The sequence below is a fragment of the Quercus suber genome, unplaced genomic scaffold (assembly GCF_002906115.3).
Source record: "Quercus suber isolate HL8 unplaced genomic scaffold, Cork oak 2.0 scaffold_50, whole genome shotgun sequence".
Lineage (NCBI taxonomy): Eukaryota > Viridiplantae > Streptophyta > Magnoliopsida > Fagales > Fagaceae > Quercus > Quercus suber.
Genome location: NW_027069515.1, coordinates 2,012,364 through 2,039,291, shown reverse-complemented (window position 1 = coordinate 2,039,291; position 26,928 = coordinate 2,012,364). Strand labels below are relative to the sequence as shown.

Sequence of the window (26,928 nt, the reverse complement as noted above, 5' to 3'; positions counted from 1 at the left end):
GTGGACACAGATCAACGGTCCACGCGTCACAGACCAATGGCACTCCCAAGTGTAATTTTCGGACACAGCTATAGAGAAACATGGAATCATCAATAAAAATAAATTCTAAACTGGATTAGGACTAGTACCTGTACGAGAACTAGGTTGCACCACATCATCGTCAAGCCTCAAGCTTTTATTTTTAATTTTTTTTAATTTGTAGTTTTCGACCAAACAAAGCATTAAAGCTTGTACATGCCCTCTTCATTTTCTAATCTCGTTGCTCAATTGGGTCTCTTGCATTTTTGCTTCATCTTTACCTCTGGTAATGTTTCATTCTCCTGAATTTTTTTTTTTGTTTAATATAGTACTTATAAAGATCTATGTAAATCTTCTTTTGTGCGAATTAGGAATTCCATGTTCAAATATTGGTGATCGGTGAATTTAATTGTCGTATAATTTTCATCATTATTGTTTTTGGGTTCGGTTATGTAATGGGTGTTTGTGATTTTTGAGTTCCTAGTGTTTTTAATTTTTAGGGGGCTTTTTTTTATTAATTTTTAAAAAATGATAATCTAACTGTGTGTGTTCTGGTATTTGTTAGAGTTTAGATTGATAGTGTTTGTGGAAATTTTCAGTTTTTTGATTTGTTATAGTGAATTTGAGAAGGTCAAATAATGTTTGGTTGTTATGTGGGTTTGTTGTGTAATTTAGGGAAAAGGAGGGTGTGATTACTGTTGAGTGATTATGATTTTGAGATGTGTTTTCGTATTCTGAAATGTGGATGAGGCACTGGCAGTATTGCTTAATTCTGGTTCATAACTAAGTGAATATGAGGGCTAAGAGCCATGTAGCTCAACGGGCACCTCCTGGTGTTTGTAACGGAGACAACTATGGTTTGAATCCCCCCTCTCCCATTGTAATTATTGAATTATAAGAAATAAAAAAATTTTGAGGGAAGTCAGTTTAGTTCAATTGGGAGGAGTTTAAAATCATATTCACTTAGTTATGAACCAGAATTAAGCAATACTGCCAGTGCCTCATCCACATTTCAGAATACGAAAACACATCTCAAAATCATAATCACTCAACAGTAATCACACCCTCCTTTTCCCTAAATTACACAACAAACCCACATAACAACCAAACATTATTTGACCTTCTCAAATTCACTATAACAAATAAAAAAACTGAAAATTTCCACAAACACTATCAATCTAAACTCTAACAAATACCAGAACACACAGAGTTAGATTATCATTTTTAAAAAATTAATTAAAAAAAAGCCCCCTAAAAATTAAAAACACTAGTAACTCAAAAATCACAAACACCCATTACATAACCGAACCCAAAAACAATAATGATGAAAATTATACGACAATTAAATTCACCGATCACCAATATTTGAACATGGAATTCGTAATTCGCACAAAAGAAGATTTACATAGATCTTTATAAGTACTATATTAAACAAAAAACAAAAATTCAGGGGAATGAAACATTACCAGAGGGAAAGATGAAGCAAAAATGCAAGAGACCCAATTGAGCAACGAGATTAGAAAATGAAGAGGGCATGTACATGCTTTAATGCTTTGTTTGGTCGAAAACTAAAAATTAAAAAAAATTAAAAATAAAAGCTTGAGGCTTGACGATGATGTGGTGCAACCTAGTTCTCGTACAGGTACTAGTCCCAATCTAGTTTAGAATTTATTTTTATTGATGATTCCATGTTTCTCTATAGCTGTGTCCGAAAATTACACTTGGGAGTGCCATTGGTCTGTGACGCGTGGACCGTTGATCTGTGTCCACGTTCTATTTTTGGATCATATATATCGTTTCATGTACGAATAGATGTTATTTTTATTATTTGTAGTCTTGATTCTAGTTAATTTAATTGATAAAATTTTCGATAGTTAAATAAAAGGTTTAAAATTCAATCTTCACTTATATTAAAAAATTTATTAATATTTTGGTCTGATGATAAACAGTTATTATCAAGAGTACATGTGATAAAACTCTTTAAAAATATATATTATTTTTATTTATTTATAAATAGTATAATATTTTTTAAAATTAATAAATAATAATAATAGTAATGATTTTTGTGGAGGAAAATGATAATAATAATAAAATAATAATATACACGTTCAATTTATGTGATAAAACTCTTTAAAAATATATATTATTTTTATTTATTTATAAATAGTATAATATTTTTTAAAATTAATAAATAATAATAATAGTAATGATTTTTGTGGAGGAAAATGATAATAATAATAAAATAATAATATACACGTTCAATTGGATTGCGATTGGATGTTGAGGTAAGCAGCATAGATGGCATTTGCAAATTGGCAACGGCATGAGTCAATATTGACGGTCGTGACTTGCTGTGCTGCTGCCTTAGATTTTTTTTTTCCTGCTTTGGGCCGAATGTCTGTGGTTACGTGTGGCACATGGATATATATATATATATATTTTTTTTTTTTTCTCTTTTTCTAACAATTTGGATTTATTAATCAATTTTTTTAGAATCAAGTTGGAAGTTATATATTAATTAAAATAAAACTAAGATGCTATGTCTCAAATAATATTATTAACAATTAACAATCTAAAATAACAATCATACATAAAAATATAAATATTTACGTAAAAAACTCTTTCTTCTTAAAGGGGAAAAAAAAACTACGAGAGAAATTCTGAATTAATTTTACTATTATCAAATCAATTATAATATTTCTAATGTATGTCTCATGGCTAAAGAAAAATCTCTCTTATTTTTCTTTATTCACACATGTACTCTTTTTGTATTTTCTTGAAGACTGCAATACCTTACACTCTTCTCCTTAACTATCTTCTCGAAGGCAATAATACTTTACTTTCACCTCCTTGTGTTACATCCCAAGCAAAAATCTCTTTTTTCTCTTTTGATTTCACGCTCTATTTTCCTTCTCTTCATAAGGAGGATCATTGGGCCAAAACCCTCAAATTATTTGAGTATTATCTATTTACAAGACTTTTTTCCTATTCCCTTTTAAACTAGGAATACATTACTTCTTTAATAAGAAATAGATTTTCTTTTCACAGTAAGGAATAGACTTTCCTTCTACACCAAAGAATAGTCATTCATTCCACACAAAAGAAACACAAATTAATTTTTTCTTCTTCAACTAGGAAATCTGATTAACTTTCCAAGTCACAATTGGAATTTGAGACAATTTCCCAACAATCTCCGCTATGACTCAAATTCCATCACTTGTCTTTAATTGTCTTCTTCCCTATTGGGATAGCTCTACCTTAATCAAGTAGTCTTCTTTTTCTCTTGGAATAGCTCTACCTTAATTAAAGCAATCTCTTCTCTTCCGTCTTAATTCACATAAAGAGTCATCCACTAAATCAACCAAGCTTTGATACCACTGTTGGTCCCAAAAAAATATTATTAACAATATTAGTAGTCTAAAATAACAATCACACATAAAAACACAAATGTTTACGTGGAAAATCCTTTCTCCTTGAAAGGAAAAAACCCATGAGAAAAACTTTGAATCAATTTTACTATTATAAAATCAATTACAATATTTCTTGTGTATGTCTCACAGCTAAAGAAAAATTTCTTTTATTTTTCTTTACTCGCACACATACCCTCTTTGTGTATTCTCGAATGTGGCAATACCTTGCTCTTTCCTCCTTAACTATCTTTTTAAAGGCAGCAACACTTTACTCTCTTTTCCTTGCATTACCTCCCAAGCGAAAATGTCTTTTTTCTTTCTTGATTTCACACTTTATTGTCCCTCTCCCCATAGGGAGGACCATTGGGCCAAAGCCTTTAAATTATTTGTAGTATTATCTATTTATAAGACTATTTTCTTATTCCTTCTTAAATAAGGAATACATTACTTCTTTAACAATGAATAAACTTTACTTTCACACTAAGGAATAGACTCTCATTCTACACCAAGGAATAGTCATTCCTTCCACACAAAGGAAATCTAAATTAATTTTTTCTTCTTCAAATGGAAACCTAATTGACTTTCCAAGTCATAATTGGAATTTGAGACAATTTCTCAACAATCTCCACCTTGACTCAAATTCCATCAATTGTCTTCAATTGTCTTCTTTTCTCTTGAGAGAGCTCCACCTTAATCAAGTAGTCTTCTTTTCCTCTTGGAATAGCTCCACCTTAATCAAAGCAATCCGTTCTCTTCCATCTTAATTCACACAAAGAGTCATCCACTAAATCAACCAAACTCTAATACCATTGTTAGATCCCAAATAATATTATCAATAGTATTAGCAATCCAAAATAATAATCACACATAAAAACACAAATGTTTACGTGGAAAATCCTTTCTCCTTGAAGGGAAAAAAACAATTTCTCCTTGAAGGGAAAAAAACCACGGGACAAACTCTGGATCAATTCCACTATTATCAAATTAATTACAATATTTCTTGTGCATGTCTCACAGTTAAAGAAAAATCTCTCTTATTTTTCTTTACTCACACACATACTCTTTTTGTGTCTTCTCGAATGCGGCAATACCTTGCTTTCTCCTCCTTGACTATCTTCTCAAATGTGATAACACTTTGCTCTCTTCTCCTTGCGTTACCTCCCAAGCAAAAAACTCTATTTTCTCTCTTGGTTTCACGTTCTATTTTCTCTCTCCCATAAGGAGGACCCTTTGGCCAAAGCCCTCAAATTCTTTATAGTATTGTCTATTTATAAGACTATTTTCTTATTCCCTCTTGAACTAGGAATACATTACTTCTTTAATAAGGAATAGATTTTCCTTCCACACCAAGGAATAATGTTTCCTTTCACACTAAGGAATAGTCATTCCTTTTACACAAAAGAAACCTAAATTAATTTTTCCTTCTTCAATTAGAAAATCTAATTGACTTTCCAAGTTACAATTAGAATTTGAGGCGATTTCCCAACATAAGAAACATGCTAAATTATAAAAAGTAAAACCTCACAAGGAACATTCTCCCTCTCTTTCTTCAATTGCCCCAATTGTTTATGGAATTATGTCCTCTATGTATGACTTTTGTTAGGTAAAAATCTCTAATGTTCAAAGACAAGGCAATTGTCTTGCTCATTTGTTAGCTACAAATATTTTAGACATTGATGATTTTTTTGTTTGGATTGAAGAGAATTCTTATTTTTAGAACACGTTTTTCTCCATGATGTGACCAATGCTTTTCTTTTTGAATAAATAATATAAAATAAAATAAAAATCTCACAAAGAACATATTCGAGCCAGGTTTAAAGGTCATTGTAGGGGTGTCAATATTTGATACAACCCATGAACACGACATTGGTTTTTATGGTTTAGAGTTAGACCTTAGTAGGTTCAAAGTATAATCGGGTTAACTTGAAAGAAACACAATAAAAAACATGTCACAAGCAAGTTAAACCACAATTGACACGCTAATTTATTCGTGTTAACACAAAATAACTCATTTAACTCAAATAAATGTTAATTTTATTTTAGATTTGTCAAATACATCCAACTTATATTTTAAACTTTAAGTAATCATAAAAACTTATAAGAAATTCATATAATAGTCCTTAAATATCTAAACCCTTTACTATGAATTTCTAGATGATACGTTTTTAAGTTTATTTGTTTTTATATTTTTTATTTGATGTTAACCCAATCTATTTAATGTTAAGTAAATTGAAATGGGTTGTATCGTATTCATGTCAACTTAACACGGCCCATTTGCCAATGCGTGAGCAACGGTATTTCCACTTCACCTAACATGGTAACATTGACTAACAGAGGACTTTCTAAGACTTCCCAAAAGAACTTTGCATTCTTCTATTATGTTGCCGAATAGAGCCATTTACGAATCTGAATTCTGCAATTGACTGGTAATGGTTTGTGCATTCCCTTCAAAAACCACTTCATGAATTCCGACTTCTGTTGCAAATAGGATTAAGCTCCATGACTCACTAACGCTTCAACTTCCTCAATTGTGTTGGGCAAAGGAACACACTGGGAGAGAGCATCGATTACAATTACATTTCCTTCTGAATCAGAACTCTTATAACAGCACCAAGATCAACAGCAGAGCATTCCCTGAAAATTTCTTCAACGAAATTCACTTTATACACATTGGTAAAAGTCTTATTTTGGAGTTTGGAAAGCATAAATAACAATCATTTTTATATTAAATAATGAAGAGAATGAGATGAATGGAACTTAGACCAAGTTTATCTACACACATGATCTAGTGCAACTAAAAATGAGAATACTCAAAATTCCTCTCTGGAAGACCAAGATTACTTGAACCAAGAACAAAATCAGGACAATTTTAACATTTGTAAGTCAATTCTTTTTTCTTTTTCTTTTTTGTTTTACTTGGTAATGTGGGATTAAACTCATAAGACTCAAAATTTTAGTATTGTTATTTTTAATTATTTAATTAAGAGACGAAGATGAATATATTTTTGATAAAATGACAGTCAAAGTTTTAGTGTTTATTTTTAAATCATTTCACCCTCTTGGCATAGTAGCAAAGAATGATTATATTTTCTTTGTAACGAAGTGTTTTGTTTTAATTAAAGTAGTCTATGGACTAGTCTGCTACTCATGAATAATGACTGTTTGAAAACCACAAGGCCAATTGGGCCCACACTATTCTAGCCCAATGTGCCGTTGCCAGATGGAAAAGACTAAGTATGGATCCAGAAGTAATCAACCATTTTATAAGGCCAGATCTCGCCATTTTTAAGTACTGAAAATAAAATCATATAATAATACAAAGGAATATAACCTATAGTACTCCAAAGATGTACTTTCCTTGTGGATACATGTCAAAAGTCTGCTCAATTAATATCTCTGTTCAGGATTCTTTGCCAGATGGAAAAGACTAAGTATGGATCCAGAAGTAATCAACCATTTTATAAGGCCAGATCTCGCCATTTTTAAGTACTGAAAATAAAATCATATAATAATACAAAGGAATATAACCTATAGTACTCCAAAGATGTACTTTCCTTGTGGATACATGTCAAAAGTCTGCTCAATTAATATCTCTGTTCAGGATTCAAATCTCATATCCCCCTTTATTATTGAATTATCAAGAGCAAAAAAATCATAAGTAAATCATCCTCAATTGTAACATTCTTTTTATTTATGCTTCGTTTTGTTTTAATAAAAAACCTAGTGTAAAGATAGTTTTATGTAATTTTTAGTGTTTGGTAGCATAAAAAAAAAGTAAAAGAAAAATTATTTTTGGTCAACATAAAAAGTATGACTTATTTTTAGAGACTATTTTTCACTAAATTTTTTTGGAAAAATTTTTATCTCACAGCAAACTAAATAGGGAAAGTTAGTTGATTATTTTTCAACTCATTTAAAGTTACTCCCTCTGTCGCAGTTTATTTTTCCTCTATTCCATTTTAGGATATTCCAAAATATTGTCTTGTTTCTAAAAATAAAAATCATTAATTTACTAATGTTCTTATTATACCCTTATCTTATTTTCAAAACTATTTGAAAAGAAAACTAACAAATATTTAAAAAATCAATCTAATTGGGGCACCTTTTTAGTTGCCTCATTAAGAATAACTATTTTTAAAAAAAGCTGATAAATTTATTTAAGGGTAGTTTTGTAATTTTATATATTTTTATAAGGTACATAAGACAATAAATGATATTCCCTTAAAAAGTTTGACTTTTGAAACATGACGAACAAATTGGGATGAAGGGAGTACTACCAAACATTAGAAAATGAGATAGTTTTATAGAAAATGTTTCTTGGAAAGTGACTAATTTTCTAGAAAACATCACCGCTGAAACAAACAGCGTTAGCCTTCCACTTCCATCTTATCAAATTTTAGCATTTATGTAAAAATATTAAATAATTGGTAAAGATACAATAAAAACTATTATGTGATATAACATTGCTAAAAATTACACTGTGTGTGAGTTTGGATAGTACGTTTTGCGCTATCCAGTGCGTTTGCGTTTCATTTCTGTGGGTACATGGGCACTATTCATGGGACCCACCACTTGGGGAAAATGTAAATTTAACTTTAAAACTGGGTCTCACGGCATTATTCACACATTTAAAAATTAATTTTGCTACAGTGTTTTCAGTTTTCATTAATAAGTGGTATCCAAACAGACTTTATATATAATTTGAAGAGAAAACGTTCTGTCCGGAGTTGGTAGAAAAGAGGCTATTTACGCCACCAATCAGAAGCTGCCACGTCATATATTCAATGAGGCCTCAGTACACTTTATCACACAGGATTGTAGCTCAAATAAAACCAAAATCACCAAACAAACGTGTTCAGAAGCCCTTTACCTGGAGAAAACAGAACCAGAACCAGCACCAGCACCAGCACCAACGCCTCCTCTCCTTTGACCAACGGAGCTCTTCCCTGCTGCTGTAGCCGCTGCCGCTTCGTTCTGAGCCGGCGCCCACACACCCAAATATTGTGGTTTGTTCTGATTTCCCCTCTATTGTTTGATTAGTTATCTCCCCATTATTTAGGTTTTGAAATTTTGATGGGTTTGGGTTGTTTTTTGGATATCAATCTGCTCATACTGGTATAGGTTTGAGCCGGCGCCCACACACCCAAATATTGTGGTTTGTTCTGATTTCCCCTCTATTGTTTGATTAGTTATCTCCCCATTATTTAGGTTTTGAAATTTTGATGGGTTTGGGTTGTTTTTTGGATATCAATCTGCTCATACTGGTATAGGTTTTGTTGATTTATATGGATTTTGCTTCTTTTTTATTTTTTTTTACCCTTTATTGTTTGATTTGTTATTTCCCCAAAATTTAGGTTTCGAAATTTTGATGGGTTTGGGTTATTTTTTGGATATCAATTTGTTCATATTGGTATATGTTTTGTTGATTTATATGGATTTTGATTCTTTTTTATTTTTATTTTATTTCCCCTAGTGAATGGATATTTTAGTTTTATTATTTTCTTTTTCGTTTTATTTTCTGGGTAATGGAGTGGAGTCGTGGTTATTATTATTAAGGGAAGTGACACCGAAGTCTGCTATACAATGGAGATTTCATCTTTACATAACCTATGAAATGTTGACAAGATGCAATCCGTGCCAAATTGCTAGATTAAGCAATTCCATCGATATTTTTCTCAATATATATGATGTTAGTAGCCAATAATGATTTCAGTTCCCAATTGAATGAATGTATGTAAACTTTGTAAGCTAACTCCTTGTACTAATGACAATACTTCAAATACCAACATGAAATGTTCAATAGTTGTACCCAATGAGCTCTAGATGCAGAAAGAGGGTTTGGACTTTGAATTCCTTGTGGAATCAATTTTAAAACTTATGAAAAGTATTGCTTTGCACCAAATAAGCACAAAAACTAGAAATGTACATTATAGTCATAATGTAATTGGTAACTGGGTGCTATAGAATTGTACCTTTTAATTGCTCCATAACCATGACTGCCCAATACCGAAATAGATGCATGGTGTTTATCTATAGCCTCACACAAAACATTCTGGGGATCTCCTTGACTCACTTCAGTTGACACATCATCAATCTGCACAGAAATTTTAATTCATTAATTCAATAAGCTATAACAATAATTCTTACCATAATGCAAAACTTCATTCTAGAAGGTCTGGCCGGCCTATAGGTTCCAATTCTCCAATAATACTATGTCAATTATTTAGTATCTAGAAAGATCATTTTGAGTGTAATTATGCAGGCCTTGCATACAATTAGTGCCATTTACAAAGGTTAGCAGCAACTTGACACTCACTCAACCATATAAGTCACAGTCGGCTCAATAATATTGATCTTTTATTTTTATTTCTTTTTGTTAAGCGGGTACTATAATTTTAATTACATAAATTTTACAAACTAATGTATTATTAATGACAAAAAAATTAATTCAAATAATTTATTATATTATATTATTAAAGTGATACTAACCATATTAATTGTCAGTGACTAGTTTTTCTTAAAAAAATATTTTTAGTAGGTTTAGCATTTCCTTATTTATTTATTATGCACACGAAATTGTCCCCAAATTGAGAAAAGGGAAAGATTTGAATCAATGAGTTCTACTTTATAAGATGTGATCCTAATCGATTGTACTATATATGTGATTGTTACGGATTTACTGTTGCAGATGTCCTTAGCCTTCTGAATGGTATTAGCGGTTGACTTCCTAAAATCTGAGTCTAGAACCTTTACTTTGGTCCTTCATTTTTATTGTGGTTGTTGAATTCTCCATCGTGAACCTAGGCCTTTGGGACACAGCTGGTATCATTTATTTGATAGATATTATCATATTCTTAGCTTCAAATATAATTTTATATTACTTGTAATTTCAATTTTCTCCTACTTGTAATGTCAATTTGCTCTCTATATGTACCAGAGTGCAATTAAAGATGTAGTTAGAGCTGTTTTATGTAGTTTTTATTGAGTTGTTGAGCAGGGTGTTCAAATGTATCCTGCCTTTGTTGTGCTTATGTGGAATTAATTTGAATTTCTAAAAATTCAAAGTGGTTGTTCAGTTTTGTATTAAGTAGTTGGATTTACTCTTTACTTGTATCCTAAAACAAGTCTGTAATTAAACAAGTTTGCCAAATTGGGCAAGTTTGGTATTGTAATAGCACAATATTTGAATTTATTCTCAATTGTTTCTTATGAATTTTTCTTCTCTTTTGTTTTTTATAGGTTATTTTGAAATTTAAAATTACTTGAATTGAAAATATGAGTGCAAGCAATGAAGAACTTGAAACAATCTCACTTTATGATATGGTGGATGACGAGTCAGAAATAAATGAAGATCAAAATGATGTAGACTTGTCGTTGAATGATTCAAATCAACCTTTTGCATGCAATAGGCATTTGGAACCATGTCTCAATATGGTATTTGATAAGCTTGAGGATGCTAAAGCATGTTATAATGCATGTGCAAGGCGAAAGGGGTTTGGCATATGAGTAAATCATACTCGAAAGACTAAAAATGATAGAATATTGGTTGGTATTGAATATGTTTGTTCAAAGGAAGGGTTTCGTCGTAGACATGATGAAGACATAGAAAGAATAGGTCCAAAGCGTGTAGAAACAAGAGTGGGATGCAAAGCAATTATAGGTTTAAAGAAAATTGAAGATACATGGGTTGTGTGTAAGTTTGTGGAGAATCATAATCATGAGCTTCTTACTCCTAAGAGTACAAGCATGCTTCGTGAGCATAGAGTGATAACAAATGCTCAAAGGAATCTTATATATACACTTAATGAGACAGGTTTTATGATAGGTGTATTTGTAATCTTTTGATTCTTTTTTTGTATTTTGAATCATGACTGGTTTTATTTTAGATGAATGTATTGTCAATTAGAAACTTGAAAACCAATTTGAAAATTTTAAAACTATTCATTTGAATACTAAGTGATACTAATGCCCAAAAAAAAAAAAAAAATTATGTTTTGCTAATTAACACTATGAAAAAGAAAATTTCATAAAAGAATATATTTTTTCTAAAAGTCAAATATTATTATAACCACATACAAAGGAGTTTTTATCAAGTTTCATGATGGATGGTGGCCTTCTTGCTAAATTAGAATAGGATACTAAAACTTATGTGCAAGGAATGCTAGTGGAGTTTTAGTTGGCTAAATTATCACAATTATCTAAAATATCCAAGCTTATGTATTACTTTGATCTAAGTTGCTATTTCTATCAAGAGAAAAAAGTAGCCAGGGATTTTATATGACTGAGAATTTCTTATAGATAAAATGATATTTGATAATCAATAGTAGGAAAGATAGAAAAGAGTTTAACAATTTTTCTGCTGCTTATTATTCCTCCGGTGTTTAAATACAAATAATATAATCATCAACAATTCATTATCAAATATTTGATAATCAAATACAACTATATCTAATCATCAACAAATCAAATATGGATATACATGCAACAGTTATCCTTATATGCAAAGTATCTCGTACAATCTCCTTGGCTGATCCACTCCACCCTCCACACAAGGCGTTCCCACCTCAAACATAGCAATATATAACAGTTTTATCACTTGCATCTTTCATTTTAATCACTCGAGTGCTTTGTAGTAATAAAGTTTCATTTCTTAGCCAGGAATAGCATTATCCTGTTCTGCAATATTTGTACTTCTAAAACTTAAATCTTGCACCATTGGGAGTGACATGAAATTGTTTTCCTTTTAGTTGATTAGATAAAACTGACAGTCTGTTAGATCAATGGTAGCTAGTTACTTTCATTCAACTGGGAATTGAAATCATTATTGGCTACTAACATCATATATATTGAGAAAAATATTGGTGGTATTGCTTAATCTAGCAATTTGGCACGGATTGCATCTTGTCAACATTTCATAGGTTATGTAAAGATGAAATCTCAATTGTATAGCAGACTTTGGTGTCACTTCCCTTAATAATAATAACCACGACTCCACTCCATTACCCAGAAAATAAAACGAAAAAGAAAATAATAAAACTAAAATATCCATTCACTAGGGGAAATAAAAAATAAATAAAAAAGAATCAAAATCCATATAAATCAACAAAACCTATACTAATATGAACAGATTGATATTCAAAAAATAACCCAAACCCATCAAAATTTCGAAACCTAAATTTTGGGGAAATAACAAATCAAACAATAAAGGGTAAAAAAAAAAAAGAAAAGAAGCAAAATCCATATAAATCAACAAAACCTATATTGGTATGAGCAGATTGATATCCAAAAAATAACCCAAACCCATCAAAATTTCAAAACCTAAATATTGGGGAGATAACTAATCAAACAATAGAGGGGAAATCGGAACAAACCGCAGTATTTGGGTGCATGGGCGCCGGCTTAGAATGAAGCAACAGCAGCTACAACGGCGGGGAGGAGCTCTGTTGGTCAGAGGAGAGGAGGCGTTGATGCTGGTTCTGTTTTCTCCAGGTAAAGGGCTTCTGAACACATTTGTTTGGTGATTTTGGTTTTATTTGAGCTACAATCCTGTGTGATAGAGTGTACTGAGGCCTCATTAAATATATGATGTGGCAGCTTCTGATTGGTGGCGTAAATAGCCTCTTTTCTGCCAGCTCCGGACAGAACGTTTTCTCTAATTTGAAATACAAATTCTCTGTCTCACTTTTTGTGTTCCATCTTATTTCCGCTTATTAATTATATATACGTCTTAGATGAGAACATGTAGATGCAACAATGACTCAACTTATAAGTAGAGTGAAACAATAAAAGCGAGCGTGCTCCTATTATACGTTAGACGATGCCACCACCCACTTTACTTTAGTCCACCTAGCATAACTATATTTCAACTAAGCGACTAACTTGTCTCTCCCAACGTTGGGGATGAGAATCCATGATTTGATTTGTTGCAGATTTACCCTACCTACACTCAGAACCAATTCCTTTATTGGTCCTGCCACCACGCTGCAAAATGGGAGCTCGTCTGGAACCTTTTATTTTTGGCATGGTGTAATGATTATTTAAGTAAAATAAAAATTTTAATTATTTAAAAAAAAATTATATGGTAAACAATTGATTAGGATAATGTTTTTTTTTTTTTTTTTTGCTCAAGTTTAGTTATTTTGGCAACAATGAAAACAAGATAAAACCAAAATCAGATTTAGGATAATGTTTTTTTTTTTTTTTTTTGCTCAAGTTTAGTTATTTTGGCAACAATGAAAACAAGATAAAACCAAAATCAGAAGAAGAAAAAAAAGTCTAATAATATACGCAATTAATATTTTTAAAAAAAGTGTACGTGCATTAGTGGAAAAAATTAAATATTTGTCAACAAACATTAGAAATAATATCATATTCTTTTATTTTTTGAAAAATTTCAACTTATAGCGTCCGCTCCTGATGATAACTGTTTATCATATTCTTAATTATATTAATTTTAATAATTTATATTTTTCTTTTTTATTACATGTAATATAATCAAAATTAATTTAAAAAATGGTAGAACACAATGAGTATTAATATCTACGAGTCATAAATCGATATATATTTTTTATTAAATGAAAACATTAACTAGATAATTACAATTGCTGAGAGTACTCGACGTGGCATAAATATGTCACATATTTGATTCGATGAACTGGAGCACTGACCAGAGGTCTTGCCCTACAATTGATAAGCCCTCAAAGCTAACACCACAGTAGTCACTGGACAAAGAGGAGCTGAACCAGGGTGGGTTAAGTATGCGTGAACGTGTTCATGCTTATTGGCATTGCAATATGAGCTTGAATTGTTCAAAACCATCCCAACCGTGAGGCAGTTTCCAGGCATGGAAGAAGCTAATAAAGTCGCAAAATTCTCTTCCAAGTTTTCATTCACTTTATGATCATAGCCATCGTAATCAGCTTCAGTTTCTTGATGTTCTTCTGCACCATCTTCTTCTATCTTTTCAACCACTTCTTGATCTTCAACAAGCTGGAAATCTTCAAGCTCTAGCTCCTCATTTTCTTCGTAATTAATGTTATCGTCAAGCTGAACAAGGTTTAAGACAAGCCGACCATTTTCCCTGCGTGCTTCGAAGTACTCATAATGCTTCACTCTCTCAACTTCAAGGATTAGCTTTCCGTCAGTGTAATGTCTAGTAAAAACCCAAGGCAATGGAGGTACTGGAGGTGGGAAATTCTTAGTCATTGCACAACGACGATTCAGCTTATTAACATGTTCACTATTGTAAGGCTCATGTTCCTCCAATACTTTTATGTCATATTCAGTAGCGCTCAAGTAAACCACTCCACTCTCTGCACCGATCAGATCGTCTATTATGGAAGACCCGGATGAAGAACAAGTCGAAGGACTAAGCAACATTGATGAAGAAGAGGGTGATATTGCTGGTGTTGTTTTGGAATGAACAATGTTAGCAAGATGATCTCGACTTTGAAGGCTCATTGCTTGTGGGTAAACTAGGGTTTTGAGACCCAGTTGGAGATATTGATCATGATGGGTTGGAAATTCTTTTGGGGTTTGTATAGAAGAAGGTAGCTTTGATACCCACAGCATAACTTCACTAAGGGATGAAACTATGGATTTAGCCTTACACAATAAGCTTTCGCCAAAGAAATCCATGCTTTGCATATGGACCTTGAAACCTAGCTATTTTTTATTTTTTATTTTTTTTTGTTATGAGTGTAAAAGAGACTGTTGGGTAAATCTTTGGAATAGTTTTGGCTCAGAGAAATTCACCTACCAACCTGGTAATAATCAAGCTGCAAGATAAAGAAGAAATCGATTAATTAGATTACAATTAGGCTAAATAAGAAAATTGGACGCTGTATTGAAGAATTACTATTATTGTTGGATTGTCTGACTAATATAATAGCATAATAATAAGAGGAAGTTTGGAAGGTTTTGGGGATTCAGTTTTGGTGATTTGGAAAAAGACAAGATTTAAACGTCAGAAATGTGTGAGGTTGGTTCACAGTGGACAGCACGTGGTTTTGATCGCAGTGTGTTTCTTTACACAAAATTTTGCTTATATTCAGCTAGCTAGCACTGCTCTTGTAACTGACTGATTTTTCAGTAAACACAAGAAACTGCCACGATAGCTAGCTACCAAAATTGAGCCGTTAGATAATAAATAATAATCAAGTATGAATGAGAAAAAAAATGTTGTCAAGAAAACAAATAAGAAAGATGATCACCTATATTCGTATAGATCATTGAGCAATGATGAAGATTCCTTATCATAGTACACAGTTTACCATATATGTATACAGCAATTGGAGGATGAAATCAAACTTGTATATTCAAATATGTTTATTTCTTTAAACCGGAAGATCTATCTAAAAACTACTAAAAAAGGTGGTAATCAATGTATACAACCAAAGTATCATGAGGGAACAACAGGAATAAATAATCATTGAATTATTGCAAAGTTAAATCTTTTGCTAGACCATCATCGATCAGTTACAGACAGTATTGATTTCATAAAAATAAGTTTAAAAAGTGATGAACTTTGGAGACATATATGAATGAGATGGTGGGATGAAAAGTTAGAAAGCACATGTAACGTTGAGAAGAAGAGTAATAGGGAACAACATTGAGAGTTCTTGCTTTTGGTTAGAGAATTAACCCCTCAAAAATGACCCTTTCTCTCAAATGTCATTCTTGCACCATTTTCTCTCAAATGTTATTGTTTTGGTGATTTGGAAAAAGACAAGATTTAAACGTCAGAAATGTGTGAGGTTGGTTCACAGTGGACAGCACGTGGTTTTGATCGCAGTGTGTTTCTTTACACAAAATTTTGCTTATATTCAGCTAGCTAGCACTGCTCTTGTAACTGACTGATTTTTCAGTAAACACAAGAAACTGCCACGATAGCTAGCTACCAAAATTGAGCCGTTAGATAATAAATAATAATCAAGTATGAATGAGAAAAAAAATGTTGTCAAGAAAACAAATAAGAAAGATGATCACCTATATTCGTATAGATCATTGAGCAATGATGAAGATTCCTTATCATAGTACACAGTTTACCATATATGTATACAGCAATTGGAGGATGAAATCAAACTTGTATATTCAAATATGTTTATTTCTTTAAACCGGAAGATCTATCTAAAAACTACTAAAAAAGGTGGTAATCAATGTATACAACCAAAGTATCATGAGGGAACAACAGGAATAAATAATCATTGAATTATTGCAAAGTTAAATCTTTTGCTAGACCATCATCGATCAGTTACAGACAGTATTGATTTCATAAAAATAAGTTTAAAAAGTGATGAACTTTGGAGACATATATGAATGAGATGGTGGGATGAAAAGTTAGAAAGCACATGTAACGTTGAGAAGAAGAGTAATAGGGAACAACATTGAGAGTTCTTGCTTTTGGTTAGAGAATTAACCCCTCAAAAATGACCCTTTCTCTCAAATGTCATTCTTGCACCATTTTCTCTCAAATGTTATGACATATACTGCTAATTTTATAGAAGAGGTAAAAAAGAAAGATGAAAACAAGCAAGGAAAAAAAAAATCCATCGAGAAACAAGCTAAAAACCATAACTCAAAAACATAGAAACAAGAAATATATACGGAGACTATGACCTGAAAATTGAGATCAAATACCTAATGACATTGGCAATATACATAGAGATCTGGAACTAAAGAAGAGAAACATCTTACTCCATGGCAGCCCATTATTATATCAATTTCTCTCCCTCTGGAAAAAGAAACACAAAACGCTTCTCAACTCCACTCAAAGTTTCACCCCTCAGCAATTGCCTCAAACTAGGGAACCTGTCCCATATATATAATATCATAAAAGAAACGTTTAGCATTATAGCTGGGATGCCTTATCTTCTTTGCCCTTAAGGAACTTAGGCCACCAAACATTTCTCGAGGCTATGAAGGTCATTTAACTTGTTATGAGAAACGTATGTTCGTATATATGTGAACAACCTTGCTCTTAATTCTTACAACAGGCCAGAAGCTATTGTTTTGTAAACTAACATCTAAACCCGCTAATTGTCTGTTATTGTGTGATTAATGGATTACAGAACCTTTAATAAATCCAGAGAGTAGGTGTGCACAGTGGATCACCCAATGAAACAATCTATCAAACTGAATTTGTTTGGTTCCGTAGCTCTGGCATCCATGTTCAGTGCCAAGTGTTGTTTGTTTTCTTCACTGAAATTTTTGTGGGACACGTATTACTTTCCCTATGTATTCCATCCCAGTTCTTTCAATGCTTCAAAAATACAAAAAATTTCAAAACTAGCGAGATGAGATGGTATTTTATCATTGGTGTTAATAAAAATGATATTAAATATGAATTTATGTAAAAGTGACTTCCTCCAATCACAATTTGCCAAATCTATAATTTTAAAAGAGAAATGATATGTTTACAACATTTTTACAACAAATCCTAAGTGATTGGTTGTTACTAGTTGTTATTGTTAGGGCAAAAAAGTAATCTTAGTGTTAGTTTCAAATTTGAACCAATAACAACTAATCACCCGTGATTTGTTGTAAAAATGTTGTGGACATAACATCTTTCTTGTAAAAATATTGTGACATTTTTTGTATCTATAAAAATTACTCTATTTCTTTTATAGTAAGTGTGATTCTTTTTTCTTTCTATATATTTAGATATATAATTATGTTACTAATTATATTTGTTATAGTTGTTACATCATGAATAAAGTACTTTGTGTGGTGATGATGATGATAATAATAATAATAAAAATAAAAAAGTACTCTGTGTGATGATTGCTCATTGCAAATCTGCAATTCTTGTCGGACAAGAATGGCTACATATACTTGTAATACCCAAGAAAAAAAATAATTACAATAGTTGGATTAATTCTTGTGGGGGTAAAAGCCCAACATTATGTATTGGGTCTAGGGCCCTATTTAAAGATTAAGGTATGTCTGAAGAGAAAAAAATGATTGAGAAGGATTCCATGTGTAAGAGATATACCTGGAAATGATCAAGGAATGTAGTCCGAAGAGTGTATTCTCCTCGGATGTAAAGAGTCTCGATCAAGCAAATACCTAGGAGATTTGAGTGATCTTCCTAACGATTCTAATGATAAGGATAAACTTTGGGCATATATGGAGATGATAAGAATGAAGAAATATCTAAAGAAAAAGCTGCTACCACCGCATTAAATGCATTGCATCAACTTTTCTGGCCGCATTAATGTGGAAAAGACCTCTGAACAGTGCAATCTCAACTACCGCCACTCATGAAGAACCGACGAAGATATCTGACAGGACGTATGCTCAAGTGAACGTTTAGATGAAGACAAGTGGACGATCAAGATAGTCCAAAAGAAAACTATATAAATGTAAGAGACCCCTTACAGATAGGGGGATGGAAAAAAGAGAGGGGAAAAAGAAAAAGAGAGTTTACTGTAGTTCTAAGAATTGTACTGTATTTCTAAGAATTGTATTAATCTTTAAAGCATTAATTTGTCTCTTCGGACATCTATCTATCCGAATTTCACGTGTGTTTTCACACTTGTTCATCCTTGGTAATCTGCATGAGACGTTGCTTAGAACATTCAGTCTAGCTCATTCACCCACTTTCTACAAATTCATTGTGTTGGGCTTGTTGGGCTCATACCCCATATCTATTGGGCCTGGGCTACAAATTGAGACCCCACAATTGGTGCCGTCTATGGGAAGAGCTTGATTAAGAGTGGAAGTAACGATTGACGATGGTAGAACCACAGCAACAACCAGCAGAATTCAGGGCATCCCAACGTACATGTCGATCATTTTCTCAACTTGGAGTGTACATACTACACATATTGACCAAAGCCATCCACGAGGTGGAAGTCATGTGTCTCATGCAAAGAAGGACAAGAATATGCAACTAAAGATTGATCAGCTAAAAAGGAAGTTGCGCCATGCAAAGAGGAAACGGACCTCTTCATACTTCGATGATAATTCTAGCAACGAACCAGACGTCACTTATAAACGAAGATCTCGAATACCAGTCAGTGAATCCTTTTCCTATGAAGAGGAACATTATTGTAAGAGGCAGCCTCGAAGTTCATTGCATGGAGGCGTAGGGAACTACGCTATGAGCAAAGCCTTGAATCAAATCTCTAGATCACCTTTCACACATAGGATTGAAGATGCAATACTCCCTCGTCGTTTTCATCAGCCGACATTCACTATCTATAATGGTAAAACAGACCCCGTGGAGCACGTGAGCCACTTTAACCAGATGATGGCTGTCCATTTTAAGGATGAAACTTTGATGTGTAAAGTCTTCCCTTCCAGTTTGGGACCAGTTGCAATGAGATGGTTTGACAGTCTGAAAGCAAATTCCATTAGTTCATTCAAAGAACTCACTCAAGTATTTGGTTCCTGTTTTGTCACCTGCCGGAGAGTTGCTCGGCCCTTAGCTTCATTGCTATCCTTCAGCATGCAAGAAGGTGAGACTTTGAAAATGTACTCAGATAGATACTGGAAGATGTTTAATGAGATGGAAGGTGATTTTGATGAAGTCGCCCTTAATACGTTTAAGCTCGGCCTACCTGCTGACCATGGTTTAAGAAAGTCTCTAACTGAAAAACCTGTTACTAGCGTTCGTCAACTGATAGACAGGATTGATAAGTACAAGAGAGTCGAAGAAGATCAGCAACAAGGAAAAAGAAAAGATAAGGTTATCCTTTAGGAGATGAGGGATTTCAGGTCAGATAGATACAGTAATAACAAACAGCATAGGGATTTTTCTGAGCAGTCAGGATCAGCGAATCTTCAAGTAGTCAACACTGTATTCAAAGAGCCAGTACATCAAATTTTAGAAAAGATCAAGAATGAACCATTCTTCAAGTAGCCGAATAAGATGGTGGGAAACCCAAAAAGACGCAATCATAATCTCTATTGCCAATACCATAAGGACCATGGGCATACCACAGAGGATTGCAGGAGCTTGTAGGATCATTTGGACCAACTTGTTCGCGAGGGTAAATTGAAACAACTCTTGCATCATTCCAACGGCCGAGGAGGTCAGATGGGCTTGGAGCACCGAAGGGATGATTCTTCAAAACCCCCTTTGGGAACTATCAATGTCATCTTCCCCGCACCATGGAGAACAGGGTCTTGGCCATCTAGGGTAATGTCGGTAGCCCGGTTACCCACAGATGGTAATCATGAAGAGATCTAGAATGGATATTCCACCAATTCTTGGGTTCTCGGATAAGGATAAAGTGGGAACCATCCAATCCCATGACGATACTTTGGTAATTACCCTTAGAATTGGGGGATATGATGTGAAGAGAGTAATGGTGGACTAGGGTAGTGTAGCCGAAATAATGTACCCTGACTTGTACAAGGGGCTGAACTTAAAACCTGACGACCTAAAGCCATATAGTTCTCCCCTAGTAAGTTTCGAAGGGAGAGTTGTTATCCCAAAGGGCCAAATATGATTACCCGTGCAAACTGTTGTGGAAATAGTAGAGGTAGATTTCATTGTCGTGGACTCGTATTCACCCTATACTGCAATTATGGCTAGACCTTGACTTCATACGCTATGGGCTGTATCCTCTACTCTACATCAGAAGGTTAAATATCCATTTGACGGACAAGTTGGTGAAATTCGGGGAGATTAATCTATGGCCAAACAATGCTTGGTGGCTGCCATCCAGCATAAGCTTGAAACTGAGTACTCGGCCCAGGCTGAAAGGGAATTATAGCAATTAAAACCTTGGGCATCATTTGTCGAAGGTTCAGCCGAAGGCGCCAGGTGCGAAGATTTGATAAAAGTTGCTATTGAAGACAACCCAGAAAAGTTCTTTCAAGTTGGATCTCATCTACCTCTGCAGGAGAAGGAAGAGCTAATAGAGTTCCTTAAAAGAAACATTGATGTATTTGCTTGGAATGCTTACGAAGCACCTGGGGTGGATCCAGAATTCATATGTCACCATCTGAAAGTCAATCCCATGATCACCCCTAAAAGACAGCCTCTTCGGCGCCCATTCAAGGAGCATGCTAACGCAGTGCGAGAGGAAGTAACAAAACTCAAACAAGCTAGAACTATTAAAGAAGTTTTTTACTCTGAGTAGCTAGCGAATACTATGGTGGTAAAGAAGAAGAATGGGAAATGATGAGTATGCGTAGATTTCACTAACTTGAATAAGGCTTGTCCTAAGGACCTATTCCTTATGCCAAAAATTGATCAGCTAGTAGATGCCACTGTCGACCATCCTCGGATGAGTTTCCTGGATGCTTTCCAAGGTTACCACCAAATACCATTAGCTCTGGATGATCATGAGAAGACTGCTTTTGTCACCCCTATTGGGAACTACCACTACAAAGTGATGTCATTTGGTTTGAAAAATGCAGGATCTACCTACCAAAGAATGATGACGAGGATGTTTAAGCCATAGCTAGGTAAAAGTATCGAGATTTACATAGATGACATGGTGGTGAAAAGCAAGATCATTTCTGAACATGTAAGGGACCTTGAAAACATTTTTGAAGTTCTAAGAAGGTACAAGCTGTGTCTAAACGATTCCAAATGCTCATTTGGTGTGGAATCAGGCAAGTTCTTGGGGTACATGGTGACTCAAAGGGGAATTGAAGTTAACCCCGATCAGATAAAGGCCATCAACAATTTGCAAGCTCCTCGGAATCCCAAAAAAGTTCAGAAATTGACTGGAATGACCACTGCTATGAACCGATTCATCTCTTGATCAGCAGATAGGTGTAGATCTTTCTTCTCGTTGATCAACAAATGGAAAGGATTTGAGTGGACTAAAGAGTGTGCTTTGGCTTTCCAACAACTTAAAGACTATTTAGCTCGGCCGCCAATCATGTCCAGTCCCGAGCCAGATGAGGTCTTGTTTGCCTACATTGTTGTGGCTCCTTATGTTGTAAGTTTGGTGTTGATATGAGTGGACCAAGGTGTACAAAGGCTAGTTTACTACGTGAGTAAATCATTGCATGAGGCTGAGATTCGATATCTACCACTAGAGAAAGCCATCCTGGCAGTAGTGCTTAGTACACGGAAGCTGCCTCACTATTTCCAAGCACATACGATAGTTGTTCTTACCTAACTTTCACTCAAGACCATACTCAGAAGCGCTGACTACACAGGGAGAATTGCTAAATGGGGCACTGTCCTAGGGGCTTTTGACATCAAGTATATGCCCCGTACCTCCATAAAGGGGCAGGTCCTCGCAGATTTAGTAGCCGAGTTCACTGAGCCATCGTTAGAAGAATTGATACCAGCACAGAATATGTATGAAAAATCGGTTGGCATAATCTCTTAAAAAGGCCCCTCATTCTGGGAGGTATATGTAGACGGTGCGACAAACCAGAAGGGATCTGAAGTGGGGCTAGTGCTAATATCCCCAGAGAGGATCATTATTGAAAAGTCAGTAAGACTAGGCTTCACGGCCACAAATAATAAGGCTGAGTATGAAGCTTTGCTGATGGGAATGGCTATGATTCAAAAAATGGGAGGAAGGTCGGTGGAGGTATTCTCGGACTCAAAGTTAGTCGTTGGACAAGTGCAAGGAGAATTTGAGGCGAAAGATGAAAGAATGCAGGAGTACCTGAGCCGAGTTAAATGCTTGCAGTCGGAGTTTGAATCTTTTAATTTGCTATACATCCCCAAAAGTAGAAATGCACATGCTGATTCTTTGGCCACGCTCGCCACATCCTTGGCGCAGGATTTGCCTAGAGTTATTCTCGTCGAAGACTTGCATAAACCTATGAAGACAAGGAGGGAGATAGTCCGAATTCATCAAATCAGAGCCGAGCCCAGTTGGATGGATCCTATAGTTAAACTCTTAAAAGAGGATATTTTGCCTGAAGAAAGGTCAGAAGCTGACAAAGTTCGAAGGAAGGCAACTAGATTCTGGCTATTTGAGAACCAGAAATTATACAAGTGCTCATATTCAGGACCGTACTTATTATGCATGCACCCTGAAGCAGCTGAATCACTTCTAGAAGAGTTGCATGAAGGAATCTGTGGAAGTCATACTAGAGGTAGATCTTTGGCTCACAGGGCCATTACTCATGGTTACTGGTGGCCGAATATGCAAAAAGAAGCCCATGAATATGTTAAAAAATGCGATTAATGTCAACGGTTTGCACTAAAAATAAATCAACCAGGCGGAGTCCTTAATCTACTATCTAGCCCATGACCATTTGCTCAATGGGGCTTAGATATCGTGGATCCATTTCCTAAGGCTGTGGGAAACAAGAAGTACCTTCTGGTCAGCACAGATTATTTCACTAAATGGGTTAAAGCCGAGCCTCTAGACAACATCAGAGACGTAGATGTAAAGAAATTTGTCTGGAAAAATATTGTCACTCGATTTGGGATTCCTCACACCTTCATTTCGGACAATGGCCTTCAGTTTGATAGCAAAACATTCAGGAATTACTGTGGAGAGTTGGAAATCACGAACAGATATTCTACCCCTACTTATCCCCAGGGGAATGGGCAAGCAGAAACTGTTAACAAGGTCATAGTAAATGGACTAAAGAAGAGACTAGATGACGCGAAGGGTAAATGGGTGGAAGAACTGCCACACGTACTTTGGATATACAAAACTACGCCGCGTAAGTCTACTAGAGAGACCCCATTTTCAATGACCTATGGGGCTGAAGCTGTCATACCTTTGGAGACTGGGTTCCCAACGTTAAGAACTAGTTCATTCAGTCTGACTAGTAATAATGAATAGCTAGAGAAAAGTTTGGATTTGATTGAGGAAAGAAGAGAAAATGCAATTATTCATTATCAACAAAAGCTCAGGCAGGACTATGATGCCAACGTTAAGCTGAGGCCTATAGAACCTAGTGATCTGGTACTCAGAAAAGTTGTGGGCACTATAAAGAACCCAGCTTGGGGAAAGTTAAGGCCCAATTGGGAAGGGCCATATCCTATTACTTCAGGGGCTGGCATTGGGGCGTATTTCTTGGAAGATTTAGATAGTCATGTAATACCACGCCCCTGGAATGTAAACAACCTTAAAATGTACTATTATTAATCGAATCTTTTCTTTAATCAATATGCCAATTTATTATATAAAGTTTTTGGATAAGTGTTTAAACTTAAATCCAATCATGCTTGAAGTCCTCGGATCAGATGATTTGGGTTAGTTAACATTCGTTTACAATTCTTCGAAGTGTTTAAATTTAAATCCAATCATGCCTGAAGTCCTCGAACCAAATGATTTAGGTTAGTTAACACTCATTTACAATTTTCCTAAGTGTTTAAACTTAAATCCAATCATGCCTGAAGTTTTCGGACCAGATGATTTGAGTTAGTTAACACTCGTTTACAATTCTCCTAAGTGTTTAAACTTAAATCCAATCATGCCTGAAGTCCTCGGATCAGATGATTTGGGTTAGTTAACACTCGTTTACAATTCTCGTAAGTGTTTAAATTTAAATCTAATCATGCATGAAGTCCCCAGACCAAATGATTTGGGTTAGTTAACACTCATTTACAATTCTCCTAAGTGTTTAAACTTAAATCCAATCATGCCTGAAGTCCCCAGAACAAATGATTTAGGTTAGTTAACACTTCCTTACAATTCTCCTAAGTGTTTAAACTTAAATCCAATCATGCCTGAAGTCCCCGAACCAAATGATTTGGGTTAGTTAATACTTCCTTACAACACTCCAAAGTATTCAAACTTATATCCAATTATGCTTGAAGTCCTCGGACCAGATGATATGAGTTAGTCAACACCTCCATACAGTTATTATTAATGCTTAAACTTAAAATTAATCATGCCTAAAATTCTCGGATGTACTTAAGTAAACTCTAACTTATGAAGTCCTCGGACCAGATGATTTGAGTTAGTTAACACTTCCTTACAATTCTCCCAAGTGTTTAAACTTAAATCTAATCATGCCTGAAGTCTCTGGACCAGATGATTTAGGTTAGTTAACACTTCCTTACAATTCTCCTAAGTATTCAAACTTATATCCAATTATGCCTGAAGTCCTCGGATCAGATGATATGGGTTAGTCAACACCTCCATACAGTTATTATTAATGCTTAAACTTAAAATTAATCATGCCTGAAATTCTTGGATGTACTTAAGTAAACTCTAACTTATGATAGGCCTCTTTAGTCATATATTTAATTCAAAATCAATGCTAAGTAATATTCTCTGTAAATGTTCGAAAAGACCTGTGAGACTTTCATATCATTAATTGCTTTCATTGCTTATTAATAATTTTTATATAAATTACTTTTTCAGTATTGATTTAAGTTATTTGCATCATCAACATGATATTGCGGTTAAGTCTGCTTATGTTATAGTAGCTACAAATCAGTTATTTGCAATAATAATAAGTTTTATAAAATGTACAACGAAGATACTGAAGATAAAAGAAACAGTTTCATTGATCAAAAGAAAATACATTGCAATCCCCTAAAAAAAAAAATAGTACAAGTATGAAATAAAAATTCCTAAGTTTTTAAGCCTTCTTCTGAGGGACCAAAGGGTCAGCAACCTAACTGGACTGGGTAGCAGCAGCACTTGGGGCTTGATTTGCTTGAGGATCCTTGATTTGCTTGCCCTGACCACCAGGTTGACTAAACTCTGTTGGACCTTCAGGAAGGGCAAGAGGGATCTGGTTGACCAAGGGATGCTCTAAGGCTTCTGAGAGATACTTAGGGGGAGAGGAGTCAAAGCCTAGGAGTTCACGAATCTCAGGATCGTAGTAAATACTCTCAGGCTGTCTCAAATCAGAATCTGCAGAGACTCCAGCTACATCTAGGGCTTTACCCCAGGTTATGTCGCAATAATCTCTACAGAGTGTGGAGAATTCCTCTATGAGTCTGCTTTGGGTCTCCTCCACCCCAAGCTTGTATGCTGCCTACCTTTCGGCCTCGACTGTCTCCTTGGCCAATTGAGCACTTTTCTCAGCCAATTGGGCAGCTTTCTTGGCATTCTGCAGCTCAGCATGAAGACCTTTGACCAACTTTTTGTCTGTCTCCAGATTGATCTCAGTCATGTGTAATTGTTTGCATTGGTCTTCAGCCTGCTTTTCAGCGGTCTTCAGGCCAGCATCAAGATTATTCTTTTGACTGGTCATTTCTTTCAGCTGCTCGGACAGCCGAGAATAATCTTCTTTCGTATTACCCAAAGATTTTTCTACCTCTGACCGAGAATTAGCCTCCGCCTGGACTTCAGTATAAGCCTTTTTATTCCATTTCTCGGCTACAAAAACTTACTGGGTAATCTACATAGCAGAATGAAAATTTTCAATATAAAGCAAAGAAAATAGATGAATAAAAAAGATCAGCACCTTAATTGAAGAAGTGGATCAATTCACTACCATGGCCAAATCCCTCTTAAGGGATAGGAAGAGTTTGTGTTGGCTAAAGCGCATGTAATCCTCCATATCTTTGGGTAGGAGGAGTGGTTGTTCCCGGACTTCAGCGATGATACCTGCCCTTCTCCCTTGATAATTTTTTTATAGAGGTATCCCAAGGAAAAGG

The 26,928-nt window shown here is 34.5% G+C and overlaps 2 protein-coding genes and 2 long non-coding RNA genes across 6 annotated transcripts; 3 read left to right on the top strand and 1 right to left on the bottom strand.

The window, feature by feature from the left end:
• Positions 1-5,653: 5,653 nt before the first annotated feature.
• LOC111988821 (uncharacterized) lies at positions 5,654-13,132 on the bottom strand. Of its 2 annotated transcripts, none has more exons than XR_010628415.1 (3): positions 12,800-13,132; positions 9,401-9,522; positions 5,654-6,072 (listed from the first exon to the last, which is right to left on the bottom strand). It is a non-coding gene; the product is annotated as an uncharacterized LOC111988821 (long non-coding RNA). The 2 variants fall into 2 exon arrangements; XR_010628414.1 differs by having other exon boundaries at positions 5,654-6,062; positions 12,800-13,121.
• Positions 8,202-11,313, top strand: LOC136066878 (uncharacterized). Of its 2 annotated transcripts, none has more exons than XR_010628416.1 (2): positions 8,202-8,434; positions 10,668-11,313. It is a non-coding gene; the product is annotated as an uncharacterized LOC136066878 (long non-coding RNA). The 2 variants fall into 2 exon arrangements; XR_010628417.1 differs by lacking the exon at positions 10,668-11,313 and adding an exon at positions 10,117-10,641.
• Positions 13,133-19,212: 6,080 nt separating the features above from the next.
• On the top strand, positions 19,213-20,130 carry LOC111988816 (uncharacterized). The gene has a single exon (XM_024020613.1). The coding sequence runs from the start codon at positions 19,213-19,215 to the stop codon at positions 20,128-20,130; it is 918 nt and encodes a 305-aa protein (XP_023876381.1).
• Positions 20,131-22,270: 2,140 nt separating this feature from the next.
• LOC136066890 (uncharacterized) lies at positions 22,271-24,151 on the top strand. Its single transcript, XM_065771906.1, has 3 exons — positions 22,271-22,330; positions 22,751-23,483; positions 23,631-24,151. Exons 1-3 carry the CDS (start codon positions 22,271-22,273, stop codon positions 24,149-24,151), a joined length of 1,314 nt encoding a protein of 437 aa, XP_065627978.1.
• Positions 24,152-26,928: the final 2,777 nt, after the last annotated feature.

Coding starts and splice junctions, on each gene's coding strand:
- LOC111988816 (XM_024020613.1), top strand. CDS start 19,213: ATGTCGATCATTTTCTCAACTTGGAGTGTACATACTACACATATTGAC.
- LOC136066890 (XM_065771906.1), top strand. CDS start 22,271: ATGTCCAGTCCCGAGCCAGATGAGGTCTTGTTTGCCTACATTGTTGTG. Junction 22,331..22,750: donor TTGTTGTGGCTCCTTATGTT/GTAAGTTTGGTG, acceptor TCATTCTGGGAG/GTATATGTAGACGGTGCGAC. Junction 23,484..23,630: donor TCACAGGGCCATTACTCATG/GTTACTGGTGGC, acceptor AATGGGGCTTAG/ATATCGTGGATCCATTTCCT.